This window comes from Indicator indicator, chromosome 7 (assembly GCF_027791375.1).
Source record: "Indicator indicator isolate 239-I01 chromosome 7, UM_Iind_1.1, whole genome shotgun sequence".
NCBI lineage: Eukaryota > Metazoa > Chordata > Aves > Piciformes > Indicatoridae > Indicator > Indicator indicator.
The window spans coordinates 40,268,152-40,283,695 of NC_072016.1; the positions used below are offsets into that span (position 1 = coordinate 40,268,152).

The following is a 15,544-nucleotide window of genomic DNA, read 5'->3' on the forward strand; positions in this document are numbered from 1 at the left end:
GAATATCACAGACAATCAGAATATGAGAACTTGAAGCATGTGTGAGGAGACCAATGTGTCTCCTACCTTCCCCACTGCCTTTTCTGCCTCTTCCTAGAGTGGTCAGCCTTCCTGCTGTTTTCCATTCTGCCCTTTCCTACCCCATAAAGAGCCTCTTCTTTTTAAAAAGAGCTTTTAAAAAGCCTAAAGCTGTAAAAGCAGATTGCCTTTTTTTCGGTCAGGATACATCTGTTGCCATGCATACAACATGACAAATGTATCTTGAAGGTTGTACCTGTGGGGGGTTTAGTATCTGAGCTGTTTATTGATTCAAGCCCAGAGCCTTCCTTGTTCTGCACAGCTCCCTCCTGCACGTCACTGCTGTCCTCTGTGCTCAACTTCCCTTCTGTCCCCACCTACAAACACCAGAGGACTTGAAGGTATCCAAAGTATTTTTAACTCCTCTTTTGGTTAGTGTATGCCTTAAAACATCTTTGCTGTAGAGTTCCCCCTGAATAACCTTTCAGTTTTCCCTTTGCTCACTGTGACTGTCGCTGCTCTGCGAAGAGAGAGCTCTTGCAGCCTCCCTGCATGAACACGCAGACCCTCAGCTTCAGGGCATTACAAGTGACCTTTTGTTGAGTGCTGTCTCCAGCAGTGCTTCACTTGGAATAGGGCAGATCATGTGTAGTAAGGTAACCACCTTGGGTCATAGCTTATTTCTGTGGGCAGGTGGAGAGAGGCAGGAGCAGATGGGACATGCCACCTTATAAAATCTCCTGACCCTGGCTGTGGTTTGGTGTCTATACCCTCAAAGTGCTGGAGAACCCCAAGCCATTAGTGGGCTCCAGAGCTAAAGGGGCCATTCCCTATCATTTGACTTGATTGGTCATGCAAAATGGAAAACCTGTAACTCTGGCTGCTGTTTCCTGGTGCAGAGGTTAAGGTGGCACATACTTACTGGTCAGCCTTTATTGGATAGCCTCAGAGGTTCTTCTCTAAAGTAACTGTTTGGTGTGTTTGTGCAGAACAGGTTTGTCTGTAGTTCAGCAAAGCATGTGGATTGGATGTCAGGATGTTTTGTTGGTTAGAAAAGTGCATACATCTGTGTTGGTTATTTTTGCAGTAGATTTGGGGTTTAGAACACTAGCAATGCAGAACCATTGAGAAATGTTTGTGAGCTCCACCAAAATTAAAATTATGAAGCAGTTCTGCTGCTTTTTCAGAAATACTAAATTGATTATTTTTATATTAAAACAATCCTACAGGCTATGTATGCTGAAAACCCCCAGCAACCCTGGAACAAAGCCATGACAAACATCCATATGTTAGTGTGATCTGCAGGTGATGGTATCTCCGGTTGTGGTTGCAGATCTCAGGGAAGGAAGGTTGTGGAGTTTTCACCTTCATGCTGAATGTTGAAACATGAGTCTGATTTTCAGCTTGCTTCTGTCCTGACTATGGAGTAGGTGCTCTAGTCTGTCAGGAAATCCAGAGGATGAGGGAACTTCAGCCAGTCTTAGGTTACATTAAACTCTTCAAAATAGTATATCAAGATGTTGTGGTAGTTGTGTGGCAATATTTTTCTGCTGCAGGAAAGCATACAAAATGCTACTTGCAGCAAGCAACATGCCTCGAGAGCAGCTCTGAGCAGATTTTTAAACCCACTCTCTGTTCCTTGGCATGGCCAACTAACAAAACTTCTCTAAGTCTGGTGGTTGTTTTAAAGTAAATATCTTGGGTTGTAAAGATCTTGTTTAGTTTCCAGGACTGCACAACAGAGCCCATTCAGACATAATGCTGTCTAAAAGGTGAAAGCACAATTGCTGTTAACAACTGTAAACTCTTTTTGGGGCACAAAGCTCCTGGCTCCTTTTACTGCGCTTCCTTGAGCGGTGAGCTGAAGATGGAACCTATTTTGTATACTGTTGACATTTTTGCTTCCCTTCTAAGCAAAATAAAGTAGTTTGAATAAATCCTAAGAGAAAATCGCTTTTCCAGAAGTGAGGTTTTGTTTTTCTCTTGCAACTGTTGATCTCAAAGTTTGGAGCACATTTCACAGGGATGCAGTTATTTTTCTTTACTTCTGCCCAGATCCATCTCTTGAGTACGCTCCTGTACTTTTCTGCTACTCAGCGATATTGGTGACTGGGGAGTCATTAAGGCAGTTTTGGGAGGATGTTGTGGGTTGCTTTGGTGCAGGCATGATGAAGGTGATTACCTGGCTGAAGTGAAATTCTGCATTGTAATTACGGGTGATACAAGAGAGGCATCTGATTAGCAGGTAGTGCTGTAGGGGTGCTACTTCTAGTAATGCAGAAGTATTCTATGCCACTAGTACAGAAATGCATTCACAGGACAACATTTCCATTTTAGCTAGTGGGAAATGGCATTAGACTTGGTACTAACCCCTTTAACTTATTGGCATTGCTGGAAAAGCAACTTATCTGTTATTTGAAAAGGGAGTGTCTATGTAATCTTCCATAGCTGAATCAGTGTTTCTTTTGGGTGGAACTTCTAATGGCAAATGGCAGTGCTGTGTTGGCCTTGAGCTGAGTTCAACCCAGGAAATTATCTTGATGGCTAGAAAAAGAGGAATGCAATCAAACCTTTGCTAAGGTTTTTGGTGCTGGAGCTGCTGATTTCCACTGTAGTGTGCACATACTCAAAGCAGTACCTCTTGGCAAATAGGCTGCTTCTGATGGCGTGTCTGCTATTTCTGAGAAGAATTAAAAGCTGTATCTCTTAAAACTAAACAAAATTGTTCTCTTGCAGGTATACTGCAGCATCCAGATGGGACTGTCCTGAAACAGTTGCAGCCACCACCTCGCGGTCCCAGGGAGCAGGAGTTCTACAACAAGGTGAGGATCCTGCAGCATGGACAGAGCAGGCTTGCTGTGGGGGAGATGATGTGTGTGCTTCCTGTAACATCCTTACCGTTGCAGTTGGGAAGGTGCAACCTAAATATCTTAACAGTAGGTCATTGACAGCTCTGTCAAGGTATCTGTGCTTTCTAGAACCTTCTCCTCTTTGAATGTCTGTCCCTGTGCCAGACTTGCTTCACTCACAGGGCTTATTTGCTCATGAACAGCAGGGTTTTTACAGCCTCTTAAGATCTTACTGAAAGGCCTTGTGTTATCTTCATCTGTGATTGAAGAGTGATATGTTTGATCCTACCTTTCTTGTGTTGCTGAGCATCTCAGAACTGGTTACATCTAAATTTAGTGTGTCTTATGCTTCTGTCTGGGCTGGTTTATTGCTGGAAGTATGACTGTATGAAACCTGTTTGCTGTATTCAAATTCAGCTCCTTTTAAAAGTCAATAAAAAGTGTAACTCCAATTGTTTGAACTCCAGTTTGTTATATTGCTCATCTTCAGTTTGCTTTGTCAGCAAATTTAATAACACAAATCAGGAAAGCTGTGGCTCCTTGTCTTTTGAGGGTAAACTGTCTTGAGAGCCTCTTCCCCTTCTCACCCACCTGCCCATGATAGTCCATCATGTGGCTTTATCAGCTTGATATGTAACCCCTTTCCATGGCTTGTTGGGTACGAAGAACTGTGGAAATCTTCGTGCAGGCTAAGAGAGGAACCTTGACACCCTCTTTTTGTTGCACTGTCTAGTTTGGGATTTTTTGCCATGAGAGTATCAATTTCAATTACCAGCGGACCCTACATATTTTGTGGAAATCTTTCAAATTCAAACAGACTGAGCAATGTGCTGTAAGTAAACATGTTTGCGTACTAGCATTACTGGATAAATCTGATAATGGGACTGCTAGACAAAACAGCAGCTCTGGAATTAGTAGGAACTCAGCAACCTCAATGTAAATATTTTTCTGAGGTTTCTCAGTGAGGTTAGGAAGGATGTGATCCAGCCCAAGTGGGAACTCTTCAGTAGAAGTAAGAAGCTTGAACAGAATCCTTTGAGTAGCAGATTACCTAACCTTCTCTGAAATCCTGAGATGAGGACACTAATGTGCCATCACTGCAGGGAAGAAGGGGTAAGCTGGAGCTTTGCTTAGACATTAACCAGTCACAGCACAAACTTTGCTGCTTTACCTCTTGCTTAGACTCACATGACAAGCTGTGTGCAAGACCCTGGGCAAACCTGGAGAAAAAGGTTGTAGTGAAGACACCAGGTCTCAGTGCTAGTAATTTAGCTTTAATGCTGTCTTCCAGGGCCTTGCTTGGGCCACTTCTGACACTGAATTTTGGGAGTCATAAGCCATTTGGGAAAAGGGCTGGGCAGTTCTTGAAAAACAGTAGACAAGGGGAAAGGTGTATGAGTTAGAGGTGGACCAGAATGCCTTCTTGTTGGAGAAGGGAACGTCTGCACCAACATCTGTAGGTGAAAAGAGAGAAGAAAGGTCCTGGGGATTTGTCAGGTCTCAATGATTAACTGCTATCATGTTTACTCTTGGGCAGGAGACACATGCTGTGGGATATAGACACCTCAGCACTACATATGGTTGCTTCAGGATGAGGATTACTGCAGATTGTGGCCTTCAGGATAGGGTACGGTGTCACAGGCAGCTTGAGCTGATACCACAGCTCATTGCTGCCAAGAGGAAAAGGCCTTTATTCTCATTCTTGCCACCTACCTTGTGCTGTGCTGATGCTTTTTGGACAATGATGAACTGATTTGACTTACAGAATAGAAAACAACGTTCCTTGTGTTGATAATCTGCTGTCTCTTTCAGTGATGAAACTGATAAGCAGTGGCAGCAACCTTAAGACTGCCCTGTTCTGATGACTGAGCTCAGCTTGTTTTGTGCTATAATCAGTAACATTATCTTAGGGTAGGCTAATGAGCCTCCAGAGAAAGGGGGAAGGAGAATTTTACCATTCCTTGAGACAAGGGGTTGTCTACATGGCAGGACTAGACAAAGAGAACATCAATCCAGAAGATAACCCATTAGAATATGTGAATTAATCATGGTTTTGTTTTAATTTCTGCACCTTCTTTTTCATACATGCTTGTAACTGTTCTGTCTGCAGTGATAGATCAGTTACTGTTCCCTTTGTATGCTACCTTACCCTGGCCTGAATCAAGATTGGTACCAACTACCTGGGTCAGAAACCCCAGAAAGTGGGGTTTTTAAATTACAGGTAAAGCAAGTCTTCTTGGATGAAGTAATGGAGAACCTCTGTATTTTGTGGTAGCAAGAAGATGTGTGTCTTTGTTTCAGCTACAGAAGTGGGCTGGAGAGTAGTTACCTCAGATCTGAGGCGGAGGTGTCTTCCAGCAGCGACCAGGAAGTGGTATTTCAGCTATTTTGAATGCTTGCGAGCTGAAGTTTGCAGGGAATGTGTCATGATAGAGATAAATTTGACTATAATTGATACAGGTAGATATGTTCTTTTATCTGGACAAGACAGTCATCTCTTCTGGAACTGCTGGATTTACCCTCAGCTGGATGTGTGAAATGAAGAGGGCCCTAGCCTGCCTCAGCGATTCACCATTTTTTTTCCCCCTGGTTATTGGTGGGTTAGTTTCTATTGAGCAGAAGTGGGTGGCAGCTGAAAGCTTTAAAGAATTTCACAGGTCTCTGTCCAAGTGGGACACTGAAAAATCTTTCTAGTAATTCCTACGCAGATTGCCATTAGGTTACCTTTCTCTCTTCCTGAGAGTCTGTTTTCAGTCCAGCTGCTAAAAAAGAGACCACAACCACTCTAAATAGATGTCTTCTTTCTTAAGAGGTTATTTATCATAGAATCATAGAATGGTTTGAGTTGGAGGGGACCTTAAAGCTCATCTAGTTCCAAGTGAACCAAACTTTTATCTATCTGCCATTTTACACTGTTGGGGAAATGGGTTTGATTCTGTGTGATGAGGGAGGGCAAAAATAGAGTCTGACAAGACTATTGTGAATACCTTCTGTGATAAACAATGAGAAGAACAATGAGCTCTTCGGAGTCATTGTTAATAGCTTACTATGCATTTCTTATCACTGGAGTGTGACTGGCCACTGGTAATGTCCACTTTCCATTGAGCAAATATGAGCAATTATCAAATCAAAGCAATAACATTTTAGTTCTGTTCCTGCGAACTCCCTTCCCACACCTGAGGGCATGAACTTCTTGCATAACCACGGAGTTTTCTACCAGGTCTTGTGGTACCCTTATCTGGGTGGGAAAAAAAAAGACTTTTTAAATCTTGAATAGCTACAAAATACTTTGTTTTCAATAGATAAGAGCAGCAAGAGAATGAAAAAACACATGGAGGAGAAGAGTTGTGTTTTATTAAGGGCTATCTACACTCCATCTAATGGAAATACTCCATGGTGAGAACGTGTAGGTGGAGGCACTCTAGAGGCCTGCTTTTTAAGGAGTTTCAGGAGGGAGCAGTACACAGAGATGTGGAAACAGGAAAGCCATGTTGTCTAAAAATGTAGTGTAATATATTGTGTAGTAGTGACCCATTTCCATTAAAGAAAATAGACCGGTAAAAGGCAGTACATTTTTGTGGTAGGCCACCCACACATGCACACTCAAATCCACAAAAGAGGGCTGCTATTCAGTGTGCTTTAGTGTTTGTCTTCAGCTTGCTTTATGGCAGGGTGCGTTTATATGTGCCGAAACAGCTTGATTTAATACAGCAGTGTTGGGAAAGGCAAAGGATAAAGCCTCTGTCAACCTTGCTGTGGTGAGCTCTTCTGACTTGGGAACTGTAAGGAAAGCGTCCTTGGGAAAGGTTAGGTGCAGTCACTGTGAGGTAAAACTTCCCTGCTTAGCTGGGTACACAGCTCTCATCGCAAGCATGCCAGGCTGTACCCAAGAGCACTGTGTGCTAGCATAACCCTCTCTTGCTATTTAAAAGATACCTTCTTCAGCGCAGGTTTTTTCTTAATTTGTCATGTCAAGAATGTAGTATTGCAGAAACTACTGTCCTGGTGGTGCCACGAAGAGGGAGAGGAAAGTGGAATGTGAGGATTTAAATAGGGCAGCTGCTTTTTGTGGGCACAAAAGGATATTGGGCTACAAGTATTTAAAACAGAGGAAGAGAATTTGTAGTTGTTAAGGTTATCTTCAGTTTCCTACAAGCTGGGTGTTTAGCTCTAAGGGATGGAGTATCTCTTGTCTTCAACAGAACAAGAGAAGGTCATGGAACTGCTTTGAAATGGCAGCTCTTTCACTTCTGATTTCTGACATTTGCTCAGTGGGGCTGTAAACCTCTGTTGCTGTGTGTATCTGTTCCGAGCATGGCATATTGCAGTTTTGAAGGATACTACTGCAGCAGCTAACAAACTGGCATTCTATGCTTTACAGATCAACAAATATTTCTGTAAACTTCCCTTTGAGTTGCCCTTCTGCTTTCCTACGGTGACTGTGAGATGTTTGAGGAGCACACATTTCCCCCTCATCTTGCCTGCCAAAATCCCACCTGAGAAAGCTCCTGCATCATGGACAACTTCCAGTGCTTACCACTTTTACTTTTTTTTCCTCCATTTGCTGGTTTCTGCATGTCAGAATTGTCATAGTTGCTTCTCACGCTGTTGCCAAATCACAGCTCCAAATAACATACCCACAATACTGTAAGGTTCCAGGGCTGCTGTTAACACAAGTCTTGCCTGAGTTCTCGGGTACTCTTGCCCCAGAGAACAAGAACAGTTTTGGGAGGTTGGAATGAAGACGTAGATAGGGTTCTCCCAGTTCAAGCGTGGGGCTGGCAACCTTCTTCTATCCTAATGCTTGGGAACCAAGGTAACTGATTCACCCCATATAGCATTGGGAAAAGATAATGGGGCTAGTCCTCTAGCCCTGCTAGGTAATGGATCTTCTAACCTTGTCATCTGGCCCTTCAGGGTAACAGAGATTCCGTCCTGGTCAGCTGCCCCTTCTGGGTAACAGACCTTCCACCTATTGCCATTCAATGACAGCTCTGTTAACCACTGTAGCAGTAGCCTGGAAGTTCAGGGTTCAAGCCCTGCTGACATACAACATGAATGCTAGGAAGCTGTAACTGCTGTAGATAACAGAAATTGTTTTTCACTCTTGTTACATGTCCTGAAAACAAAGCCAGGATGTAAGAGACACAAATAGCTCCAGCATGTAAAAGCGATTTACGTTAGTTAGGTGAGAGTCAGGCACTTGAAAGCCTGGAAGTGATGGTTTCATGGCTGGCCACACAATTGTTCTGAACTTTTGTTGGATGCATTATAGTGCAGCTTTCAACAGGGCAATGACCTGTCTTTCTGTTCTGTTTCCCCTAAAGAACTTACTAACTCATTCCACAACATGGCGTAAGGCAGAATGTTGTTTGTGCAACTTTTTCACTTGTAACAGTCTTGGAGTTTGTGACTGGAGAGTAACAAGTTAGTGAAGACCAAATTGAGTTTGTGGTCAGAGAGTAATATGTCAATGAAGACTCAATATTCCTGAAGCCCTGGTTCCTTGTGCTTCTGTGGTTGCAGAGAATAAACATGCAGAAAAGTATGCCCAAGTGGACCATTATCCATGGTCTTTTCCTTGCTGGTTTATTTCTTTCATTTTTAATAACCTGCCTCTACTCCTGTGCCATGGCTTTTCTGTACTGCTTGATGCTTTCTTCTGGTTTTGCGTTGTCTGATTTTAATTAATTAGTGTTCAAGCTGCTTCAGGCAGTGCAGAAGACTTCTGGTGTCTTCCCTCCCCCTCCATGGCACAAAATCAAGCCTGAAAGATGTGTTTTGGCCTGGCAGCTTTTGCATAGAGTTGCAAGAACTGACTCATAAGGCTCAGCCCCCTTTCAGCCTATATAGCACAAATCATGATAAGGCAGCCTGTGTTCTGTAAACTGTTCTTTGCTAGTGATGGAAAGGGCTCAGGGAGGCAAAATATATCTTGCTTAAGGATGAATTACTCAATTTTGTAAACTCAGTTAACTTTTTTTTTTAATATAATCTTGATTTAGGTGATTACCCTTGACTGAAAAAGGAGTGGATGATAGTCATTATGCTGCTATTGTGTACTAAAATATCCTTATCCCATGATCAAGGCTCCAGCTAAGGTTCTGATTTTCAGTCTTGTATGGAAAAAGCTTGGAGAACTAGGATGCACACTTCACTAAGTTATTTTGGGGATGTAATGCCTCGCTCAGACCTGCCTCGCTCAGACCTTTGATTATCATCACATTCAGAACTGTAGCTCAGTATCCTGTACCTCAGTACACTTTGTTTATATGCTATGTTTAAGTTTATGCAGATCTGCTGCATCCCTAGGAGAGGTAACAGTACCAGAGTACACAAACTACCTGTTTGCAAACATACTGAGCATGCTCTGATACAGCCCGTTCCCGCTCTTGGCATCATTCCTCCTGCTGAGCAGCTGTGGAGGAGAGATTCTCTTTTGCTGGAGAAATAACCAAATTTAAATTCCCAAACCAGTGCGTGAAACTCTATAATTTAAACCATGAGCCTGCTCAGAATTATTGTAACAAAAGAAAGAACAGGCAGTACTCCTCTGCTAATGAGAAGAGCACGGCTTTTGGACCAAAGCATGAAATACTGGCAGCTTGGGTTTAGGTCTTTTTTTGCGTAAGGAGTTGTCTAAGATAGATGAAGGATGAAGTATAGGGCTAAGAATCTGCTGAATTCTTACTCCTGTCCTAAATGCATTTGTGGTATTTCAGATCACTATTAACTGACTCACAGCCTGCTGTAGCAGGACAGTAAGACTTAAAAAGCATGGCACTCTGGAGCAAAAACAGGTTTGGAAGAGATGCACAGCCCAGTAGAAGATTTAACCTAGGGGGGTCTGGTGAGCATCTGTGCCCTGTGCTCCTTTGTCTGTTGTGTGCCATAGAACAAGCTACAACCTGCTTCAATAAATCTAATAAAATCTACTAGAGGGAGACACCAAAAGGCCATTATTGCAATCTATTGCTATCAGGGGAAGTACTGTATGGAGTTGGTAACAGACTAGGTAGCCTGTAGTCAGTGCTAAGTGTGTAAACAGGAAGGAAAATCCATTTCTTCTGATTTTGAGGAAGATTCCTTTCTGAGAGTAGATCTGGCTGAAAAGAAAGCAAAAAATGCCTGGTTTTAATGAGCATATCCATAGTATGTTACACTGGATTAAACTACAGTACAGTGCTTCTGCTGTGCTGGAGGGTCATGCAAGTGCTCACTCTTTCAGACTGGAACAAATATTTGCAGATTAATTCAGTTCCAAATGTTTCAGAATATACATTTACAAAAGGTGTGTTGGTGTTGTACAGAAAATACAGAACTTGGTGCATTTTAAGTTTATTTAAAAGTAAGCTATCACTGGTGGGCTGCCAGTATGGGATTGGGGAAAGTGTAGGTTGCCTGCATGAAAGAAAAGGAAAATAAATTCAGTCTCTGAAAGAAAGAATTCCAGTTTTCAAGTTAAAAAAAGAAAGAGGCTTATAATAGGAGACTATTGCGTAAAGCCAGCACTGTGTATGTGCAGAAAGGGATGTGAATCACCAGTGCATATGGTGGAAGATAGTGTAATGTTTTGGTGCATTCCTGTGCATCCAGCTATCAGATTAGCCATAAGCAAATTAAAAAAAACCCATGAAATATTCTGTTGAATATCTCATTGTGTATCTAATAACGCTTGTTAAAATTCCTCTCATATCCAATCCTTAGGGAGCAATTTGGTAGCAATTATTTATTGGTAGCAGTATTGATTGCTCTGAGTGTTGTGTGTATCATCTATATGTGTATGCACACACATAAATATACTTGTATATACACACAGACATACATATATATAATATGTGCACACATTTATTTGTAAACCTAAAAATCTTGACAGAGCAAGCCCAATAACCTGGCTCACCATGCCTGAGTGGAACAGAACCCTCTCACCCAGATTTTCTCTCTGCCTTACAGGAACAGACTCTGATCAAAGCCTTGCTGAGGTTTCTTAGTGGTCTTATTACTGTTCTTTTTTGGTGTCTCCTTGCCCTGTTCTGCTCTGTGTTCTAGCACAAGCTCTCTTTCCTTGCCAGCAGTGACCAAAGAGGTTATCTGCAGGCTTGGAAAGTAAGGACTGATGTGCTTGTCCAGCAGAATGCTGTCTGAAAGGAAGATGTGGGCTCATAGCTGATTCTGGAAGTCCCAGTTTGGCACAGACAGACGTGTAGGTGGGATTCCAAAGACTTACTTATTCAAAGCAAACCAAAACATATCTCTATTTATCACAAGCCAGCTATTTCTATGTTAGTGTCTTCTCTAACAACTGAAACACCTCTACTTGGGTAGAAAACAACAAAAGAGCTTCTGGGCTGTTATTTTTAGTCCTCGCATTCTTTCCCAGAATCATGAGCCATCAACTAAAATTCCTGGTAGTAGGTATCATTCTTCTCTGTCCATTAAAAAAATGAATAAAAATAATAAAATAAAAAGGTTATTCCAGCTGCCTCTGTCTTGGCAAGTGTTCTCATGCCAAAGTAGAGGCTGTTGCTGGCAGAGGAGCTTTTGAGCTAGAATATGAGACTATAAATCTGATGTAGCATTCTGGGTGTAGCCCTTGAAATGATCCTTTTGGACACCTGGCTGCAGGTGGGAGTTGAGTGTTCTAGAAATAAGGGTTATAGCAGGAGATGGTAAAATACCCAATTGCTGGTAAAATACAGATAATTTAGATGAATAAAACTGTCAAAATCAACAGAAGCACAAAGAGGGGTTTTTTAAAGGAAGGTAAAGACAATTATTTTTTCAGGGGTATTGATGATAGAGGTACTTAAATGTCAGTTTAAACAGTGTCTTGGCGCCTTGCATTAGGGCTGTGAACCAACTCAAGGTGCTGAGCAGGCTGTGGGACCAGCTGGAGGCTGACACTGCTGCAGGGCAGGGAATGAAAGCATCTGTGGGACTGTGATGGCTATGGCTTGGGTTAAACTCCTGTGAAAGGGCAAATTTAGGGTGAGGTTGCAGGAAGTTCTTTGTGAAGGCTGCCTCTTGGAGTATTAGGGGAAAAAACAACCCCACATAGGTCTGTCAGGACTTGGTTCCCCTTTCTGTCTCTTTGAAATGCAAAATTCAATTTTGCCTATTGAAGTATAATTGCTTCAGAGTTTCTCCCACCCCTTGTTCTCTCACTCCCTAGCTGGAATCTTCAGCTGTGATCAGATAGCTTTCCAGAAACAAAGGGTGATGCCTATTAACACTCCCAGAAAGTGGGACAGCCATGCTGCCTTATCTTCCCTTTTGTCCTATTGTTCCATCATTTCACTTTTCTTTCTCTAATTTCAGTGAGAATTTAAACCTCAACTCTTGAATAGTTGGAGCTGCTTAAAAGAATAATCTTGGAGCAGCAAGTTGATAGGAAAACACTCTGGCTGCTGTCTTTGTTTAACCTGCTCTTGTGCCTGTGAGGATTTTGATGTGTCAGGGTGGTGTTCTCTGAGCAGGTCCTTGCTTTCCCTTGCAACAGTAAGTGATACTCACTTTGTGTGGTGCAGCAACAAAGCTGTCTTTTGCACAATGGTTGTAAAGACAGATGAGAAACTGGCTGTACTGTAGCTCTTCAAGGGAGGGATGAACTGCCAATGTGACTTGACTTTCTGCCTTGAAATTTGCTGGATCTTTTGGGCTGCTGGTAGCTCAAGTTTTCCAAGTCCATTTCTAAAGTGGAATAAATGTTTTAATGATGAGAAATGGGGAGAACTGTGGAATACTTCATTAAAAGCACATTATTTCCCTGTCAAATTTCAATTCTTCCTGACTGTAAGCAAAAATAATGCCTGAGCAGAATGAACATCTTGGGTTATCAGGACTGCAGAAACCTCTTAGTTTTTGGTTGAACAAATCAGCTACTTCATAATTTGCAAACAAAAACAATTCAGTAAATTGGAATTTCTTTTCCTTCTAATGAAAACTGGCAGTTTTCAGGCTCTCTACATCACTTCAGTGTAATCCAAAAGACACTAAGGAGGTGGTGTTTCTGCCTGTTTGCTTTCAATGCACCATCTCTATGCCCCAGGTTATAAATATCAATAGTTGCCACAGTATAGACTCAACCAATGGGTCCTTTTGCAAGCTGTACTTTGTTATCTTAATAAGATAACCAGCACAAGAACATGACAAGGAACCAGCAAAGTGTAGAAAACATTCATATCTATCACACAAATAAACATGTTTTGTTTTTCTATAACATTTCTCAGTATATTTGCAAATTTTCAGATGATACCAAGCTGAGTGGTGCAGTAATCAGCCTGAAGGATGGGATGCCACCCAGACTGACCTGGACAGGCAGGAGAGGTGGGCTGAGGAGAATCTCAAGAGGTTCAATAAGGCAAAGCGCACCTGGGTCAAGTCAGTCCTAGGTATCAGTACAGGCTGGAGGATGAGGAGATTGAGAGCAGCCCTGCAGAAAAGGACTTGGGAATGCTGGTGGGTGAAAAGCTGTACATGAGTCAACAGTGTGCACTTGCAGCACAGAAAGCCAATGGCATCCTGGACTCCATCAAATGCAGCGTGGCCAGCAGGTTGAGAGAGGTGATTCTGCCACTCTGCTCTCGTGAGACCTCACCTGCAGTACTGTGTCCTGCTGTAGAGCCCTCAACACAGGAAGGACATGGACCCAATGGAGTGGGTCCAGAGGAGGACCATGAAGATGCTCAAGGGGTTGGAGCACCTCTGCTATGAGGACAGGCTGGGGTTGTTCAGCCTGGAGAAGAGAAGGCTCCAGGGAGACCTAATAGCAGCCTTCCAGTACCTTAAGGGGGCCTACAAGAAGATGCAGAGGGACTGTTTACAAAGGACTGCAGTGATAGGACAAGGGGCAATGGTTTGAAATTAGAGAAGATTTAGATTTAGATTGGATGTTAGGAACAAGTTCTTCACTGTAAGGGTGGTGGCACAGTAGAGCAGGTTGCCCAGGGAGGTATTTGAGGCCCCATCCCTGGAGCTATTCAAGGTGAGGCTCAACAAGGCTCTGAGCAACCTGATCTAGTGGAGGATGTCCCTGCTGCAGGAGGGTTAGACTGGATGACCTTTGGAGGTCCCTTTCAACCCAGAGCATTCTATGCTTCTGTGTTTTCCAGGGTACTGCAGCTCTGTTGTTAAGTGGTGTCAAACCAAAAGGACAGGTAAAGAATAAGTAAGAATGGGAGAAGTATTTAGTGTGTTAAAATTTAAACCTCCTTATCAGATGACCGATGGTAGTATGTCTTCACCACTTTTTTTAGGCTGCATTCCCTTTATTTTGGCCTGCAGTGGAGAGTGCCTAAGGAGTTTTGAAGCTCTGCCACATCTTCAGAAATGGGTCAGGGTTTGCTTTTCCTCTTGTAAAGATGATTCCCTGCCTGGGGCTGCAGATCTTGCTAGGGTCAGTCTAAATTGGACTGTACAGAACATGTGGAAGTGGATAAAATAAGACCTAATGTTTTTCTGGCATTGTTAGCAAATGACTGGTTGATAAACATGACCAAATAAGTATCTCTTTGGGAGATTTTTGAAGCTTATTTTCACAGCCTTCATTTTTTGGAAGGTAAGATGGCTCACTCTTTGCTGTACTTTTTTTTGCCTGACTCTTAGAAGAAGGATATGCCCATAAATATTTGAAGGGTAGGGGGAAAGGGGATGGAGCCAGACTCTTTTCAGTGGTGCCCAGTGACAGGACAAGGGGCAATGGGTGCAAACTGGAACCCAGGAAGGTTCCACCTGAACAGAAGGAGAAACTTCCTTGGTGCAAGGGTGCTGGAGCCCTGGAGCAGGCTGCCCAGAGAGGTTGTGGAGTCTCCTCTGGGGAGATTCGAAATCTACCTGGTCACTGTGATCCTGGGCAAGTTGCTGTGCATGACTCAGCTTTAGCAAGGGGTTTGGACTGGATGATCTCCAGAGGTCTCTTCTAGGATATGATTGTCACAAGTGTGACAATATCTTTAAGAAAGATATTGAGGTGCTGGAGCAGGTCCAGAGGAGAATGACAAGGCTGGTGAAGGGACGGGAGGGAAAGTCTTATGTGGGGAGGCTGAGGGAGCTGGGGTTGTTTAGCCTGGAGAAGAGGAGGCTCAGGAGGGACCTTATCACACTCTATGACTACCTGAAGGGAAGTTGTAGTAAGGTGTGTGTTGGGCTCTTCTCCCAGGCAACTTGTGACGAGAAGGCATGGCTTGAAGCTGTGCCCAGAGGAGGTTTAGGTTGGATGTTAGGAAGCACTTCCTCATGGAAAGAGGAGTTAAACACTGGAATGGTCTGCCTGGGGAGGTGGTGGAGTCTCCATCCCTGGAGGTGTTTAAGGACAGATTGAATGTGGCACTTAGTGACGTGCTCTAGGTGATGTGGTGGTGTTAGGCCATAGGCTCGACTTGATGATTTCAGAGGTCTGTTCCAGCCTCAATAATTCTGTTATTCTGTGATTCTGAGTGCTATTCTTGTTTGAAAATCCATTGTGAGACTATATCCTGATTTGGTTTAAGCTTTTTTTGTGTGTCTTTCTGTAGCCAGCTTCAGTGAGAATAATAATGCCCATCTCATGTATAGTAAAAGAAGTCATTCAGTGTGATAGCCTTTAGTATTACAGCAGCAATGACAAATATTTAACTTTTGGAGTCACTCTGGTATCAGATATCTTGAATATAAGCAGAGCTGGCTCAGTTCCAGTCATA

General features: G+C 42.9%; 1 protein-coding gene across 1 annotated transcript in view; it reads left to right on the top strand.

Annotated features, from left to right (window-relative positions):
- The window catches only part of IPMK (inositol polyphosphate multikinase), a 49,249-nt gene that overhangs the window by 3,853 nt on the left and 29,852 nt on the right, over positions 1 to 15,544 (top strand). Inside the window, exon 2 of the mRNA XM_054382238.1 lies at positions 2,755 to 2,840. Within this exon, the coding sequence (XP_054238213.1) occupies positions 2,755 to 2,840 (86 nt within the window). The remainder of the gene's footprint in view (positions 1 to 2,754; positions 2,841 to 15,544) is intronic.